Source organism: Pholcus phalangioides, unplaced genomic scaffold, assembly GCF_987345545.1.
Source record: "Pholcus phalangioides strain wild (caught in Gottingen) unplaced genomic scaffold, Ppha-v1.0 ptg000001l_1, whole genome shotgun sequence".
Lineage (NCBI taxonomy): Eukaryota > Metazoa > Arthropoda > Arachnida > Araneae > Pholcidae > Pholcus > Pholcus phalangioides.
Genome location: NW_028301594.1, coordinates 26,758,009 through 26,775,479, shown reverse-complemented (window position 1 = coordinate 26,775,479; position 17,471 = coordinate 26,758,009). Strand labels below are relative to the sequence as shown.

The following is a 17,471-nucleotide window of genomic DNA, read 5'->3' as shown; positions in this document are numbered from 1 at the left end:
TGTCAGTAGGTAGGACACAAAAAAGCTGCAGAAACTAAACTATCTATTTTTTTTTTTTGCTTATGCCAACTATGTAATTTCTCTGTTTTCTTTTTTTCAGATTCTAAATCAAGCCTTGGCTCCCCAAACTTTGCAGTTACTGTATCAATTATTACAGCAAATAAAGGTATTGCATCAGCTGCAAGTGATGCAAAACCAGAACATGGGGAAACCGGTTCCAGGTGGTGGACCCGGTAACACAACCAGTTTGCAGCTCAATGTTCAACTCACGCAGACAAAACAACGAATTCTCAATCTTCAAAATCAGATAGCAGCATTACAAGCTGTTTTTCTTAAGCAGCAGGTAAATTAATATCTCAAATACATATTTTCAAAATATATGCAGAAATCTCTTGTGACTTCCTTAGTAATTTTTTTAACATTTAATAGCGTTTTATTTTCTCAACACGAAATTGGAATTTTTAAGTTCTAATATATTCGAGTTTTAATTTTTGTGTACTAAAATTTTGGTGCTCTTTTCTGCAATTTACAACAGGTTCCACAACAGCCATCTCAGCAGCACCAAGGTCTTCATTCCTCCCAAGCACCAACAGATGTCTTCAAACCCAATGTTGAGACAGTGCCATCCCTTCAAAGTGATTTCAGGGATCTCTCTTTAAAAGATGTCCCTCTTCAAACGCACCAACAGTCACGCCTTAACCAGTGGAAGCTGTCTTCCTATGACAAAGATGAAAGCAACCTGTGCGGCCAAAATGCTGTCTCTGGTGGCAACAGTTCCTTTAGCAGCGAGTTTAGTAGGGCACCTGGCCCATTGCCATCCAAAAATTCATCATCCAGTGCTTCCTCTACGATGCCAAATCCTGGGTCAAATTTGCATCCTTTGCTTAGTCAGGGTGATAGTGCCTGGTCTAGTCTGTCTCGCCCCCAGGGAGACTCTAGTTGGCCAGAAACTGCAACTTCGTTGACAGGTATCACAGATAATTCTGGAAACGGTACCGGAAACAATTCCGTGCCACCATCCGCCATTCCTCCTGGCAGCGGAATCGGTAACAATGGCAGCAATGGTAATGGTGGCAACATGGAGAACAAAGAGTCATCATCAGGGACCCCACCTAATTCTGGCCCGTCCACAAGCAGTGCCTCACATACATCGTACAGTCTAACAGATCTTGTTCCAGAATTTGAACCTGGAAAGCCTTGGAAAGGGACTCAGTTAAAGAACATCGAAGATGACCCCCATATAACTCCTGGTAGCATCACAAGATCTCCATTGTCTGTGAATACCATCAAGGATCCTGATCTTTTCTGGAATTCAAAAGCCAGTCCTTCTACAACAGTCGGTGGTGACATATCGTCAAATTTAGCATCTGGTACCTGGATATTCTCTACTCCAAACACCACTGTGTCCAATAGGTAAATAATATTTTCACTGTGAGTCTCATTCTCGATACTGTAAAGTTGTGTTTTTTTATTCTGGGAAACGGCAGTCTGAACTTTATCAAAGTCTGAACCTTTTATAAATATTGCTTAGCTATACTTGTCTAGGGTGATTGAAAACTCTTGAGTAAAAATTTCTTTCCTGTGAATCCTTTGAAGTAACTGTTTTACTTTTTCCATATTTCAGCTCATCAGGAGCAATTAGCAAAGCTGGTGGTTCAAAATCCACTTGGAACTCATTGTCTTCCGATCCAGGAGGTGATGTGTGGGGTTCAACTGGTTCAAAGCCTCGTGGTCCACCTCCTGGTTTATCTAGCCAAGGTAAATTTTTTTTTTCACATGCAAAAGGAATTTGTAATTTTTGTGGAGCGTGTGTGCTTGTTTCCTCTTCGGGAGAATATCCGGATTCCAAAAGTTGGCAAGTCTGAAAGCCCTAAGAAAGCTATTGCTATCACTACCCTGTGTGCAAGACACAAAAATGTAATGCAATATAAACAACTTTACAGGGCAATGCATCTAACTGAATTTTATTAATAAACAATTGTAATTTTTCGTTGCAAATAAATGCATAAGTGCACATTTTTCTTAGGTACTGACAACTCTGATATAGAAAAGATGCCAACGGCAGCATGAATTTGGCACGTGATGATAATGCCGCCTATTGATATAACAATAATTGTTCTACAAAGATAGTTTTTCTTGGTCTTCAGAGTGTCACTATATCAAAGTTTCACTGTAGTTCAAATTATATGGGTATATACAATCTGTCCTGACTGATTCATCATCGCCAAGCCGAAACCGTTGGAGCTATAAATATGAAATTTTATCAGTTTATGTTGTGAAGACTCACTAAAAAGGGTTTTTTTTCCAAAATTCGACCCCTAAGTGGGTCATGAGGGGGTTCAAAGGTTATATAGAGAAATCATGTTGAGCTGAAACCACTGAAGCTATGAATATGAAATTTGGTTAATTTAATTTTTTTTTAAAAACGTGATCACCACGTATTTCCAAGAGATCTTTACAATCTGACCATGGAATTTGTTAGTATGTTAGCAGGCATACATGCCAGAACTGGGATTCGAACCCAGACCTGCATAGTCAGAAGCTAGCTCCCTAACTACTGGACTGCCAGGCAGCAAGGGATTAAGGGTTTTATTTTATCTATTCTATGTGAAGACTCAGTAGAAGAGATTTTTCGAATCATTAGAGTGCTTAAAGGTTATATAGGGCAATCATCATTAAGCCGAAATCGCTGAAGCTATAAATATGACATTTGGTTCTACAGTAGAGTCTCACTAATCTGGCCCATATCAGACTGGAGTGTGCTGGATTAAAATCAATGGATCACTGGAAGTCAATTAAAAAAGCTGATTGAAATGATATGAACTTGTGTTCATGGACATGCAGCGATATGTTTTTCCTCTTCTATAATCAAAGAAAGCCCGCCTAAAAAATGGGGATTACTGGATGGGCTGGATTATTGAGATTCTACTTTGGTTTTATTTTGTAATGCACAGATTCACTAAGGAAGAATTTTTCAAAATTAACCCTCTGGGGGGAGATTTAAAGATTATATAATGTATGTAGCAATCATCATAGAGCTCAAACCGCTATAGATATGAAATTCAATCAGTATTATATTTTATAATATAGAGACTAACTAAGATAGGATTTTTGGAAATTCAACCCACAAGGGTGTTATATGGGGGAAATCATTGGCGAGCAAATTTTCAGATTTCAAAACTGTGCAAGCAAAACTGCAGGTACCAGCTAGTTCCATCTGTAAGGGCAGAATATAAAATGAAAGAAATCCTCCACTGAGGTTGTATTTCTGGTTTTCTTTTCTCCTTGGGAGTTAATGTTTCTTTCATGAGGTACTTGTGAATCTCGTAAAAACTTAGGGCAATCTTTTGGTATTTCAGTTGGTTAAGGCAATCCACTTTTTATAGTGGTCTTGAAATTTGTGCAATTTTTCAGCTTGCAGAAATTTATTTTCATTCTGAAAGATGCTTACTGGGACTGTTTTCCAGTAAGTATATTTTTCAACATATCTGTAATTAGGACAATGAAATTGATACAGTCGATGCTCTATATAGGGACCGTCTTTGTCTCCAGATGTCATATTGGGAAGGTCATTATATTGAAAGTAAAATGTTTATGATAGTCCTTCTATGAAAAGATTTGGGACTTATCCTATCAGTCATTGTAATGGAATGGTTACTATAACACGGGGGTTATTATAATGAGTGTCGACCATATTTTGAATACAAAGGGAACACAGATTTGTCTGAGGTGACTAATCATTTATTTCTGTTTATTTTAAGTTTCTTCACAAATCGATCTGTGAAAACAGATGCAGAATCATTCAAATGTTTAATAATTCCTTTAAAAATGCTGAAATGTTTAAACAGTGATTTTTCAGTTTTTCCATGAAATGCACTCAAAAAGTATGGTCAGCCCCATGTATGTGCCATTATCTGGAATTTTTCTTGGCCAATTATAATGGTTTTTATTCAACTTTTATAAGTTTACTGCCTTTCTCTATACAAAAGCAGAATTTTTTGAAAATATGTAGTTTTGTGTCATTAAATATCACTTTCCAATTATTTTTTTTTTTAAATAAAAGATGGAAACTGCTTGTAATTTTCAAAAAATGTTTTTCAGATGATGAGTGGATTGAGCATATTTTTCTTGTGTGCAAGAAATTTATTTCATTTAAACATCTGTGATTTTTCAGCTTAAATTTCTCTTAAATTATTTGACTATTCTGAATTACTTATGAATTGAGAACTATCTATTATTTCCAGAACAATTGTGAAAGTGCTGCCTGATAATAAAAACCCAATAAAAGATATTGAAATTAATTTCACGTATGAAATTTATGAAAATTCTTCAGACAGCACCTGATTCTATTTTTTCACTTCTGTCAAAATAAATCTAGTCAAAATGATCCTCCCCCAATCCCATGATATTGAGATTAATGCTCAGTTTGACATTTTAGGTTTGTACCAAAAATTTTTTTTTGTAGTCCATTTTCTATTTAGATTATGTAATTATTAGCTGTGTATAGGAGTGTGAAATGTTTTGGAACAGAAATGCAAAAGAGTTTCCACAGATTGAAATTTTTATATGTATAGTAGTACATACGCGCGCACACACAATTTTTGAGATAGTCACTTCAATGAAAGATATCTAACCTTTAGTTTATATTGGTGTAAATGCATTTACTAACAAACAAAATTTGATTCTGTGAAACTTTTCACAAATGGAGAATTATCAAACCAATCCTGTCGACCAGCAAAAAAAAAAAATCATGCCTTGCCCAAAATACACCTTTTCAAGCTGACCCTATCTTTGCATAAATTTAGTTTGTTTACCACTGAATTTTAGGAAGGAGTCTTAGAAGAACTGGGAACTTGATGCATAACTGGGAAAATGATGCTTGCTATCAAAAGAGAAGGAAGATAATGCAGATCCAGATTTCTCAATGATGTAAGTGGTGGAACTTGGTAAAATGCAGCTGTGCTAAATAAAACCCAGCAGTCAGACTGTTATTTAATTTAGCAATCCCAAGTTTCCCCAATATTAGCCAGCAAACTATGATCGGACCATTGTAATTTTGTTGGTCAATAACAAGATGAAGTGACTTTTGAAGTTCACCTTGTAATCACATCTCTTGCCCTGAACTATTTTGAAACGTCAGCTCAACATTCTATCAAAGGACAGATGTAAAAAATCTCGAAGCTTTCAAGACTGTTTATAGGGAAGATGATTTTTTTCTATCCACATAAATTTTTTTCAATTCCACTCAGTGATGTAAAATAATTTGTTTGAGGTACATGGTAATATGTTTATCACTGATTATTTTATTTTTTGTTTTCGTCCAAAACCTATGATAAATTTATTACAAAACTATTTTCATGACGTGTAAGTGATTGGGCTGTATCACCAAAAACCTTCATTTATTAGATGTTTCATAATTATTGCACAATTCCTTTTCCACAATTAGTGACATCGCAAACTTCAGGAGAAACTATCCATGGAGAGCAGCTACTACATTAGAGCAACATGTCCATAATCAGTATCTCAAACTTTTGCATTGTCTGTTCACAAATCTTATAAATATTGTGGGAAATCATTGATTTAGAGTTTATTTTTACCTTCAAGAAAAACTATTCAGTAGTTAGTCATGCTATTGTATTAATTGATGGTTTTTTCCCCCTCCAGGCTGGGAGCGTCAAAGCAATTTTGTATGTCTTCGTAACTTAACACCACAAGTGAGTTTATTTTACTTACATTATTCAACTTCTATTTGCTCTAATTTTTTATTTCAATAGGAAATTAATGAAAAGGCTGTGGTTTAATAAAATTCAAAATAAATGTCCTTCCAGATTGATGGTTCTACTTTGAAAACGTTGTGCATGCAGCATGGACCATTGCAGTTGTTTCATTTATCTTTGAATTATGGCATCGCCTTAGTTCGATATTCAACTCGTGAAGAAGCATCGAAAGCTCAGTCTGCCCTCAACAACTGTGTTCTTGGCAACACTACAATTTTGGCTGATATTCCTAATGATTCTGAGGTACAGCAGTACCTTGTTTTGTTGACAAATCAAAATGCCACTGGAAATATGTCGTGGCCATCATCTCAATTAGCTGGTAATGGCAGTAGCAGCTTCCGTAGCAGTGGTAATAGCAGCTCATATCCATTCAACTCTTCAGCTGGGAATGGTGGAAATGGTTCTAACAAGCTGGATTCATCAAGTTGGAACAGCAGCAATTTCAACATGCCTTCTTCGTCACAGCTGTGGAACTTCCCAAATACCAGCAATGCTTTGTGGGGTTCTGCTCAGCCAGCGCCGCCAATGAATGACCATGACTCGAGTACAAATGCATCCTTGAATCGGTTCCTTCCGGATGATCTGCTTGGTGGTGAATCTATGTGAGACATCTCGACATCCGTTTCTGTGTATTCTAAGTCAAACATTTCGAGGCATTTCGTTTGATAATCTTGTTTCAAGATGTTTTAAAACGAAAGAAACACTTTTGCAAAGAATTCCTTAAATTAACTCCTGGGGAAAAAACCTTGCACAGGTTGTTTCACTTTTTTTTTCTTTTGTAACGCATATCACTATGGATGTGCGTCTGATTCTTGTGTTTAATGTGATATTAACACTTTGTGTTTTGCGATAATGTCGCCGCTTCTTCCACTGTAGTTGTCAAAAGCTGAAAAATGGATCGAAAGATGTCAAATGCTTCTGTGTGATATTTTTATAGGCTTTCAACAAGTCTTTCTCTCTATCCAAAGCCAATCAGTTGCCTGATTTTAAAAAGTTTTGGCAGACTGTGCTCAGTAACAATCAACGTCTGCTGTGTAATTGTAGAATGAAGTTTGTTCAAAAGAAGAAAAAAAATCAAATTTAGTGTTGGATATCTCCAGTATTTCAAGTGCCACAGGAGAAGAAACAAATATAAAGCCTTAAAAAAACTTTGCCATATCAAACACTTTTTTTTCCTCTTGTTTTTTTTCTTTTCGGAAAATTTTTAGTCAATTTTTCACAATTTGAAAAAATATTTAAAATGCCAAAATTATATTTAAAAAATACAAAAAAAAACATCAATGAATCGTGTAAAAGTGTTTGATCGTGTTCACAATGAATGTATTTTGGTGTGTAGATACCTCCAACAAAAAAAAAAAAACAAAAAAAAAAAAAATGAAATAAAAAAAAATATATATATATATATTTTCTTTCCAAATGAGATGTTTATTTCAATTGTTTTTATGTGAAATTTGTAATTTGTTACGTTACGTTTTTTTAATGAAAATGATTTGTGAGTTTGAAGTGCAAAAAAAAAAAAAGAGACAAAATAAACTGTCCTATATGTTCTTCCTGATTAAACAGTTGTGTACATATACGTGATAGTGATTTTTTTCTTGTTTCCTACAATCTTGTATTATATATCTAGGTATTAGGTGTTAAGTTTAAAGAACAGAGTAATCATTGTGTGTGCAGTTTTCTAGTTAGTATTCTCTTTGTGTGTGTATTGGATATGAATTATCACTTTCCCTGCATTTCATTCAGGCAAAAAAATTTGTGTATGCTATGTGTCCACTTCCTGTTGTTGCGGAAGGGGAACAAAAAAGCAGAAGTGATAAGGGATAACGCCATTCTTATATTCTTAAACGTACTTACAAGTATGTGTGTGTTTGTCTGCAATCGTAAAGGAATGACATTGGATATATGAAAGATGTGGTTGTCAAGTGTGATATAACATGTATTTGTTAAATTAAAAAAAAACTATATGAGATGTGAATAATCAATTTATGAAGTCACCTATTTGGGGATCTCGATTTCCCCGCAGTCAGTGAAAATTGTGATTAGTGAGAAAAAAATAGAAGAGGGAAAAAAAGTGCATTTTTTTTTCTTGTTCGTAATGAAATATATATATATTATATCAAGAATACTCTTGTTGCATGGAAAGGTGCTCTGTGAAAATGCAAATGCACGTTCTGGCCTTTTTGCAACTTAGATGCATATGCATTCATCAATTGCACCTTTTTAAGACATCAGTATTTTTGTTTTGTGTACCTTTCCTCCTTTTCCCCCATTTCATTTAAGCTTGCCAAACGTTGAGTAAAAAAAAAAGATCAAACATGTGAGCTTGCTGCTGTTTTTATTTTGTCCATTTTTTTTTAAATTGACTGATTGATACTAATCAAAGTTGTGCCAGTCACTGATCTATTCCCCCCTCCTCTCTCGTTCCCTCCAATGAATTTCCCACCTGCACGTGATCTGTCATTGCTTTAATATCTCGAGATTATATATGTATTATACATGCGTGTATTTTACTGGGAGTCTGTGCATGTTTAGTGAATAGAATTATTCTTGATACTAACGTAAAAGAAATGTGATTGCATATTTTGTTGCCCCTGTGTTCTCCAAGGAGTTTATCCCCCGGTGAATTCAGATAGGTTGTTGTTCACTTGGGCTTTCTTTTTTTCCCTCCTCACCCCCCCCCCCTCACCCCCCCGAGTTGCATAAACTGGAAGCTCTTCGATGAAAAAACTGTTCGTAGTTGGACTAGATGGAGAGCTTCTTGCAATTTACATGTGTTGCTGATTGAATATATTGACTTTGATCAGTATGTGAGTTAATGCCATTTTATGGAGATGTGTTCTTTGAACATACAATCTTGATGCCATAGTTTCATTTTAAAAATCTTTTTGTTAAGTAGCTCAACGTCCATCAAATATCTTGTAATGTGTTATATGGTGGCACAGTTTTAGTCACGCTTCCTGGTAGACTCCCGTTTCCTCATTCCATAACAATAATTTGGGAAGTTTTGTTGTAAATGAATGTTTAAGTGACTTAGAGCTTATATTCATTCTCACAAATTCATTGAATATGATTCAAGTGTCTATTGTTCCAGAATCTGTTTCATGAATCAAATTTGTATCAATTTCTAAAAAAATGAAATGCATGTCTATAGTGTTGAAGGTGGAGCAAATCGTCATGATAGGAAATAGGAGAACATTTATACTATTATGAAGAACAATAAAAGTGTAGTATAAAAGAATTTTACTTCAGTCTGTTGTTAATTTATCTTAAACGAGGGGGGAACTGCCATCTGTCAACCAAGTAATCTGCAGTTCTCATGCTGTGTGCTCTGTGATAATTAGAATTATAAATTTCTCAGACCAAAGTATACAATGCATTCACATTAAAAGTTTATGCAAAACGAGCTATTGACACATTTTTGAAACTCACCAGGCCTACCTGAGAGCTGCAGCTAAAACTGTGTTTTATAATCTTAGCATCTATGTGTTCATCTTTGAGATTTCATCGAAAGTTATTCAAAACTGTCAATTATCTATTCTTACGAGATGAAGAGAAGCAAAACTTATGAATTCGGGGGCTACATCAAGCGTATTGCTTGTGACGGTCAATTTGTCTTGGTATTTTTCAAGGTTTTCGATCATTGAGAGTCTTGGTTTAACCATTTAATGTTGGAAGAAAATGTATGGGAGTTTTTGATTAGTTCAAAAGAAAAATGTACTACGAAATAAGATGTATGGATTGTGTATCAGAAATGTAGATTTTGTTGCATGAATGAACTTAATGTGGCCTTACAACCCGATTCACTTATTCAATACCTATCGCCAATCATGAACTTTTTAATCCGTAATGGCATTTATGTTGCTTTCACTTTAATTTTTGTTTCTTAATGTCCTTGTTGCATTTGTTACTGAATGGTGCTGACAGGTTGAAAAGTGCAATGACCTACACAATACCTGTTCATATGAATTTAATCATTTATTGTGAAATTCTCATGATTATCCAGATGTCTTAAATATTTCCTGAATTTGTCGATTGCAAGAAAACTCTTTTTACATGCTCAAGTGAAGTAGTAAGGAAAACATATCAATAGCTAAGAGTTCCATGCGTTTTTATTTCTTTGCAGTCCAATTTCATTGCGAGGGGAGCTAAAAGATCACTTTTAATATGTGGTAGCATTTGTGTAGTGTAAATATATGGTATTCATAATGAGAGAAGAATATATATATATATATATATAAGAAAATGGATTAAATCAGTACTTAATTTAAAGCATTTCTATGCCATGCCTGTTAATTTATTAGTAGTATTATTGCTTTGTGATTGTATTTGCACCCATGGTTTTTTTCTCTTTGAATGATAAGCCACGTTACATTAGTGGTTGGTGATGGTTGAGCCTCAGGTCTCTTGTTTTTTGCGCCAAATTCCAAAGAAAAACTGTGCCATGAAACTGTGTTCAAAGTCCCATTTCTCTCCCCCTTCCTCTCCCTAAATTGTCAGTTTCCTTCATTTGTTTTTGCCATTATAAGAGGATATTGTTCCATTGAGAGAGACAGTAAGTTGAATTATCAACGAGATTGTGTAGTTTTAGAGTTAATGTTTCAAATATTAAATTGTTCTATTTTTTTCTCTCCAAATATTCTCAGCATCGTTCACCATTTAAATTATTTTTTCTGTACGTATTGTAGGCTTGCCCCACCCCCCAAATTTTTTTTTTGTCTCATTCATGTGACCATGCTTTAATATGTGTTTACCACTTCATGTTTCCCGATTCTCTATTTATTAAGAAAAATAGTGTGATATATATCACTCTTCTGTAGTTATTCTTTTCGTTTTTATTCTGTCCTTCTGGTATGGTTATTAAGAGGGTTGGTGTTCCAGTTTCTATCTGCAATCTATTATGATTATTGTCGTTAACAGTGAAATGTTTTTATACAAGGTTTATTTGGCAGTGTTTTTCTTTTAGTCTACCAAGTAATGAAATCCTTAAGAGTGTTTTTAAAAAATTCTGTTTTTTTATTACTTAGATGGGGGAGGGGTATATTTTCTGTGATTTTTCATATCAGCAAGGTTTTTTTTTAACCATTATGTTCCTGATCATGCTTTCTGTTCATGATATTTAGCCCCCAAAAAATATTGTTTTCTGGATGAACCAAACCCTTGCTTGTGCTTGGTTTTCTTTTTAAATTTTTCTCTTTTTTAAATCTAGTTTTGTGTATTTTTTATTTTCCGAGGTATTTTGTGAAAGTTTTTGAATTTCAGTTGGAGTGCAATCATTTGTAAAATTTTTTTTTGTATTGTTTCAATTGTATAATAAAATTTTGATTTTTATTTGGTGCTATAATGGTGATGGTTTTTACAAAGAGAAAAAAATGTTTATGGTATGATTTTGTATGTAGTTGAATGAATTTAGTTTTGCATGTGTATATAAATAGATAATGTGTGTATATACATATAACGTAAACTATATCATGTTTGGCTGTTTTTTTTTTAGTGGAAACTAAGGTCAAGGAAGCTCATTCTAATCAGTTTGATTTTTTTTGTAAATTTGTATTGGGTTCTTTTTGTATCTTTGAATTTTTTAAAAAATCTTAATCATGTTTTATTGTGTCTTATCTGATGTTCTCATGGTTGGATATTATTGAAAGTTTATGTGGGATATGGTGAGTTTTTAGCGTGCCAATTACGGAAATTGATTTATTTAAAAAGAAAATTCTAATCATGTTATCTGGCATTGATTTCAGATTCTTACTTCTAGTAGGCTTGTGTACCAATGGCATTTTTTTTTCCGATCATGTAATTCGAAATTCAGCTTTTAATATTTGATTTTATTTGTTACAAATCGGTACCTAAAAAAAATATTGAAGTCTCTTTCTCAGTATTCCAAAGTTTGTTACTCATAATTGTATCTAGTTCAGATTCATTTCTCATGTTTGGTAATTACTGTGCGACATAGTCAAGACTTTATAGTGGAATCTGTGTAAAAATTGTTTTCATGTGTGATTTAGTATTTTGCCTACTCATTTCAATTGATTTCTCGAGTCAAGTGTCTATCAAGTATTAGATTATTTTACCCTGTTAGATATATAGCTATATAGCATTTTCCAGGAAAATTATTTAATCTAGAACTTTCCTTTCCCCAATTGATATAAATGTGAAGAAAAATGTCCCCCCCCCCCCAAAAAAAAAAAAAGAAGAAAAGAGATCTATGTGTGATATGACAAAGTGCATTTGCTCTGCTAGATATCATTGACAAACATCATTCCATGGTTGCCGATTTCAAATATTTTAAAGAGGATGGGAAAGTTGATTACAGGAGATATAGTGAATAACAGACATGAATATGCTACTTTAAAAAAAAATTTATTGCCCATGAATTATTTTTTAAAACTGCAGAAAATTCCATAGCCCATGAAAATAACCAAATATTGTGGTTCCTTCAAATCAAATTTCTTTATAAATTGGATTTTTTTAAAGGGCTTAAAGAAATCTCTGTGTATTAGAAAACTTATGAAAATTCCATTCTCATTTCTTTTCTAAAAATTAATTTTTGGGAAATTCCTGTTTTTTTTTAGTTTTGATTTGCTAGGAAATTCTTTGTCTTTTATACAAAATTTTCAATATTTATGGTGATCATTTAACATTGCACGATAGTACAATTTTATGTACAATTTATGCAGCTAATTAAATACTTACTGTTCTATTCATACTTAACTGGGATTTTGCATAATGAAGAAGAGGAAAATTCATTTCCAGTAGCTTGTCTCAGAATCTGGCATGGTTGGTTATGTCCCCCCCTTTATTTCAAGCATTATCAAGTGTGAATTATATGAAATTTTATATTCCCATCAAGTATATATGTAAAACTCAGGAACAAATTTAATACATTCAGATAATTGTAACTTAATTTCTTTCAAGAGCCAGCCAACCATGAACTTTCCAAAAAAAAAAAAACCTTTTAATGCGCACATACCACTTCCAATGATTTGCTCATGAAATTTCTCATTAATAGTCTGATGGGGTGTCTTTCAGATATTAAGTGCAAGCAAACGGTTTTGTTAAATGATGGTTTAGGGAATTTTTCCAGTTCAAAATTGTGTTTGTTATTTTTTAGCCAATTTAAATTTGGTCGAAAGATTTTGAGTTGGTCCGCCTTTACTTTTTTTGAATGAAATAATGGAATGGCGATTCATTATTTCTTCTGGACTATCATCAATTGACCTCAGGTTGTGTGTTGAAATTCAAAATTGCTTTGAAACTAATTTGATGTGACAGAATCTCGTTGTGAGCTGGAAAATTTTAATTGGGGGGGGGGGGCTAACAAACCTTGTTGTTCTGCTGAGTCCATTAACAATCAGTTGTGGCTGCACAAATTATTGAGGCAGTTGTGGCAGGCTAACTAAATTTTCCGTGAATTTTGCAGTGATATAAATTAATAGCAGCTATTAATAAGAAATTTTTTAATAGTAGTACCTGATGTAAAAAGTTTAACTGTGCCTAGTCAAAAATGAAGTACACAATACTACAGATAGTAAATCAATACGAATTGAATATGCAATTTAATGAATGAGGGAAGATTTTTCGTTGAAGAATGCTAGAGACTCAACATTATTTGTTTTTGTATTTAAGGTCCGTCTGACAATTGGTCATCTATGCTGTGTTTAAGCAAAACCGTTATGTTCCTTCTTACCTGCCCACCACTTGATGCACAAAAAGCATATTGAGCTTATGGTGATGTATCACTAAAAACTATGCAAATTTTTGGATTATTTTGACCTTTGAAAGAGTTTCAGGAACTGATTGTGCCAGCTCAAAAAAAAGTTTTTGGGAGGGGTTTCAGAGAGTAAAAATGATAGGAAAAGCACATAACTTAAAAATTTTCTTAATGATGAATAGAAATTTCCCCCCATGCTTTCTGATAATGTATATCTTAAGATGCAAATCATAATAAGATAAAAACTATTCAAATGAAATGTTCGTGATAAATCATTTTATAAAGGCATAAAGTGATCAGATTTTGACAGTGACATAATCCATGATAACATTTGCATTTTAAATTGAGAATGGATTCCTTGTAACTTTATTCATATGAATTTAATATTGAATCTGTCATTTTATTGAGTATCCAATCATTCTGGAATTCGGATTAGTCACATTTTTCACATGCCAAAGCTAATATTTTTCTTTCTTGAACAAAATTGACAATCACCTACATTGAGTGGGTTTTGCTGATGGGGAAGATAACCGTGCAATATGCATATTGTATTGAGTACTTACAAAGTGGGATTTTTTTTCATCATTATACTTTGTTCTCTCTGCCTTCTGAATTTACTTCCACTCTTAGTTTGCAAAATAATGAGTGATTAATTCGCTGGAGAATCAAAAATATTATAAACGCTGGTAGTTCCTAATCTATCCGCGTTTCTTTCAATCTGCATATCTGTATTGTTTTTTTATTATAACATTTAAAAAAAATAAAACTTCCGAAGTGTTTCTTATTCTGGGACCAATCAGTATTTTGGTTCTTGGTCTCAAAATTATGTTTTGTTTTGGAGGAAGAAATTATCCAGATTGATGCATATATGAAGTTGTATAACTCCACTTTCGCCTTTGAGCATTGATCTCTCTCACCTCCCACGACCTAGCCCTTGACATATATAGTGTATCTACGTATTAATGTTCCATTTTTTAAAAAAATTGAATATTCCTCAGGTCAGCTGCACAAAAGTTTTTAACCAAGAGTCGTTTCGTTTGTAGAATCCCTTTCCCCACTTACCTTTTTGCGGTACCTATTTTGGATACAATGGCAATGTCTTTTAGTTCCTGCACACACAAATCATTAGTTCCGAATCAGGTGGTATTTTTATTCTTGTTACCGATCCCAAAGTTCCGTGGAAAAAAATAAGTTTTCATTCCCCTTTATGGTTTCACCTGCTTGTCATTTTCTGGGTGAGATATGAACTTTCGAACTTAGATGTGATATTATCGCTTTTCTACATCGTTAGTGCTAAGCAGTGTCTTGTGCGTTAATCATCTTATTTGTACAAAGTGCTTTATAAAGAAGAAAAAAATACAAATATATATATATATATATTATAAATGATATGAAGAAATGTCAGTGTGCATTAAATTTTTGCCATAGCATGTGTTCAAAAAGAATAAAACAAAGTGTGATTTTTATGCATTACATCTGTTTATATATATCCCGAAACAATGGCAATATTACTTGCAGGGTCAACATTTTTGTAAACGAAAAAAAAAGTTGAGAAATGATCTGCTGTGTTTTATGTATATTTTTGTTTATCTCTCTCTCTCTCTTGACGAGGATATAGTTCTGATCCATATCTCGTATGTATTATTGTATCGGCATGCAAAGAGAAATGCTCAATACAGTTTCGCATGATTTGTATAAAAATCGTGTCTTTGCAAACTTTAATCTTTATTTACTGTGATTATAAATAAAATGTTTTCCTTTGATGAATTGTGTTCCAGTGTTGTATGAAGTTTATTATTTTTATTAATCATATCTCTAACAAACCATTTCTCCCCCCCCCCCTTAATGTGATTTCCTTATGACGAGTTCTTGTGCTTTGCAGCTCTTTATCACAGTGAAGATCTTTTCCACGAAAATCTTAAAAAACGAGTATTTTCAGTTTTATTTTGATCCAGTTTGAACAATTTTCTTTTAATAACCTCAAAACTGTGATAGTGTGACTCGTATTCAATGCGTCATAAATAATGGCTTACAACTTATGTGTAATCACCCTTCAACCCTTTGAGGTTAAATATCGAAAAAGCAATAAATGTTTGGGGGGGGGGGTAATTTATTGGATGATCATAAGAAAATAAATTGGTTTAGACTTTTTTTGGTGTGTACAAATATAATATTGCAGGAATTTGACATGGAAACAGATCTGAATCATTGATAATGAAATGTACGTTTGGCTCTGATATAATGATTTTGGTAAGACTCGGACAGGTATGTGATATTTACATAATACAATATCTTCGGTAAAAGTTTAACCAAAGTGCCTTAACACAGAAAAAAAAATCTTTCAATCTATAGTATCACTAAATATACATTTGCTTGTTCGGAAAGTCTGAGGAAGTTGCAATTATAAAAGCCATTGGGTATAATTTCCCATCTCTTGTACTACAGGACCACTAAGTACGAAAATCCATTGGAAATCTTTGTTCACAAGAAGATGGAGGGTCACAATGTTAATGCAGAAAGATCCCTGGAGAACTTAATATTAGACTTGTGGATGCACACAATGGGAGGTTCTGAAGAGTTTTGTGTTGAGTAAGAGAAAATTTTTTATTGCACCCGATCAATGCATCAGATAAAATATCGATATATGATTTTAGTTTTGTCTTGCTAATGCAAGCACAAGAACTCGAATGAAATTGAAAACTTTCTGTTCCTATTATATTAATTATAAATATGTTGCAGAATTAAATCTGTGTATAATGTACATTAAACTGCCAATATATATATATGTGTGTGTAAATATATATATATTGAGCCTCTCTTTCTGTAGAAAGGTCATAATTGCACTTTATATGTAAATGCTATGTTATAATACTGGCCACGACGAACACATTTATTCCTTATTTTCCTCCCTTCTTTTTTGTTAGTGAGTGGAATTGATGGGAGAACAGATTATTTTGCAATTGCCATAGCATTAAATATCTTGTGTCAGTTTGCTCACACAAATTCATGTACATGGATGTGCCAAAAAAAAGTTTGTAGTGGTTAAATTATGAGAAAGCTCTTTAAAGGTTTACTTTTCGAAAGAGCCATTTCGATAGTTTGTTGTAAAATTGTTGAATTCCCCATCAATATAAATTAAACCCTTCTGAATTATAACCTTTCTTTTAAATTGTGATATGTTTTACGTTACCCACTCGCTCCTTTCACCTATTGCAAAAAAAATGTGCAATTACGTGGTTGAAAACGGCCTTTTTGGAGGGGGAGGGAGAACAATCGGCTAACTTAGCTTTCTATCGAATTAGATGTTTAACACTGTATCTGTGTGATAAGAAAATGTGTACAAATTTATGTATCACTATGCACATATTTCCACCAGTTTTATGCGCCTAGTCACAGAATAACCGATTATGACAGCGTGAGAAAAAAAAAACGAACCCTACAGTTTCGTACAGCGAACGTGTCTTGCAGAGAAACAAAAAAAAGCCCTCCATTGTATTTGTGAAATTATTAAAGAGAAGGATTATACTACGAAAGTCCGATTTTTCCAAACTGTACTGGATTTCCATGTTCAAATGTGCCTTTCCTGATAAAAACATCATTTTGCTTTTAATTTTCGTGAAACAATAATAATAGATTTCGTACAACGAACCTGCCATGAAACTAATAGCGTTTCAAGTCAGAGGCTGTCCTTTGGCTGTGAGTTTCAAATTACGATCAAAAAAGAATTCCCAGGAGAAAAAAACTGGTGTTTATATCGATACTGCGTGTTCTGAAAATTTAATAATTGATTTAACGTCTTTCTAATCAAAATTCTTGATTACTGATAGCGCAGCTGTTTTTTTTTTTTAATGCATTGAATATGCTACTCATTATGTGTGCGACGTTAGTTTACTGCATCTGTGAAAAAAAACGGAGCTTGACAAACTTAAGGTGCCAGAAATCATGTGCGATTACTGAATTTGAGTCGGAGAGCGGCACAAAAG

The 17,471-nt window shown here is 33.5% G+C and overlaps 1 protein-coding gene across 3 annotated transcripts in view; it reads left to right on the top strand.

Annotated features, from left to right (window-relative positions):
• The window catches only part of LOC149090230 (protein Gawky-like), a 50,745-nt gene extending 41,997 nt beyond the window's left edge, over positions 1–8,748 (top strand). For all 3 annotated transcript variants that reach the window (XM_089233055.1, XM_089233063.1, XM_089233071.1), the window contains 5 exons: positions 101–343; positions 536–1,413; positions 1,625–1,758; positions 5,665–5,714; positions 5,829–8,748. In XM_089233055.1, coding sequence (XP_089089181.1) covers positions 101–343; positions 536–1,413; positions 1,625–1,758; positions 5,665–5,714; positions 5,829–6,383 — 1,860 coding nt within the window. In that variant the 3' untranslated portion in view covers positions 6,384–8,748. The remainder of the gene's footprint in view (positions 1–100; positions 344–535; positions 1,414–1,624; positions 1,759–5,664; positions 5,715–5,828) is intronic.
• The last annotated feature ends 8,723 nt before the right edge of the window (positions 8,749–17,471 follow it).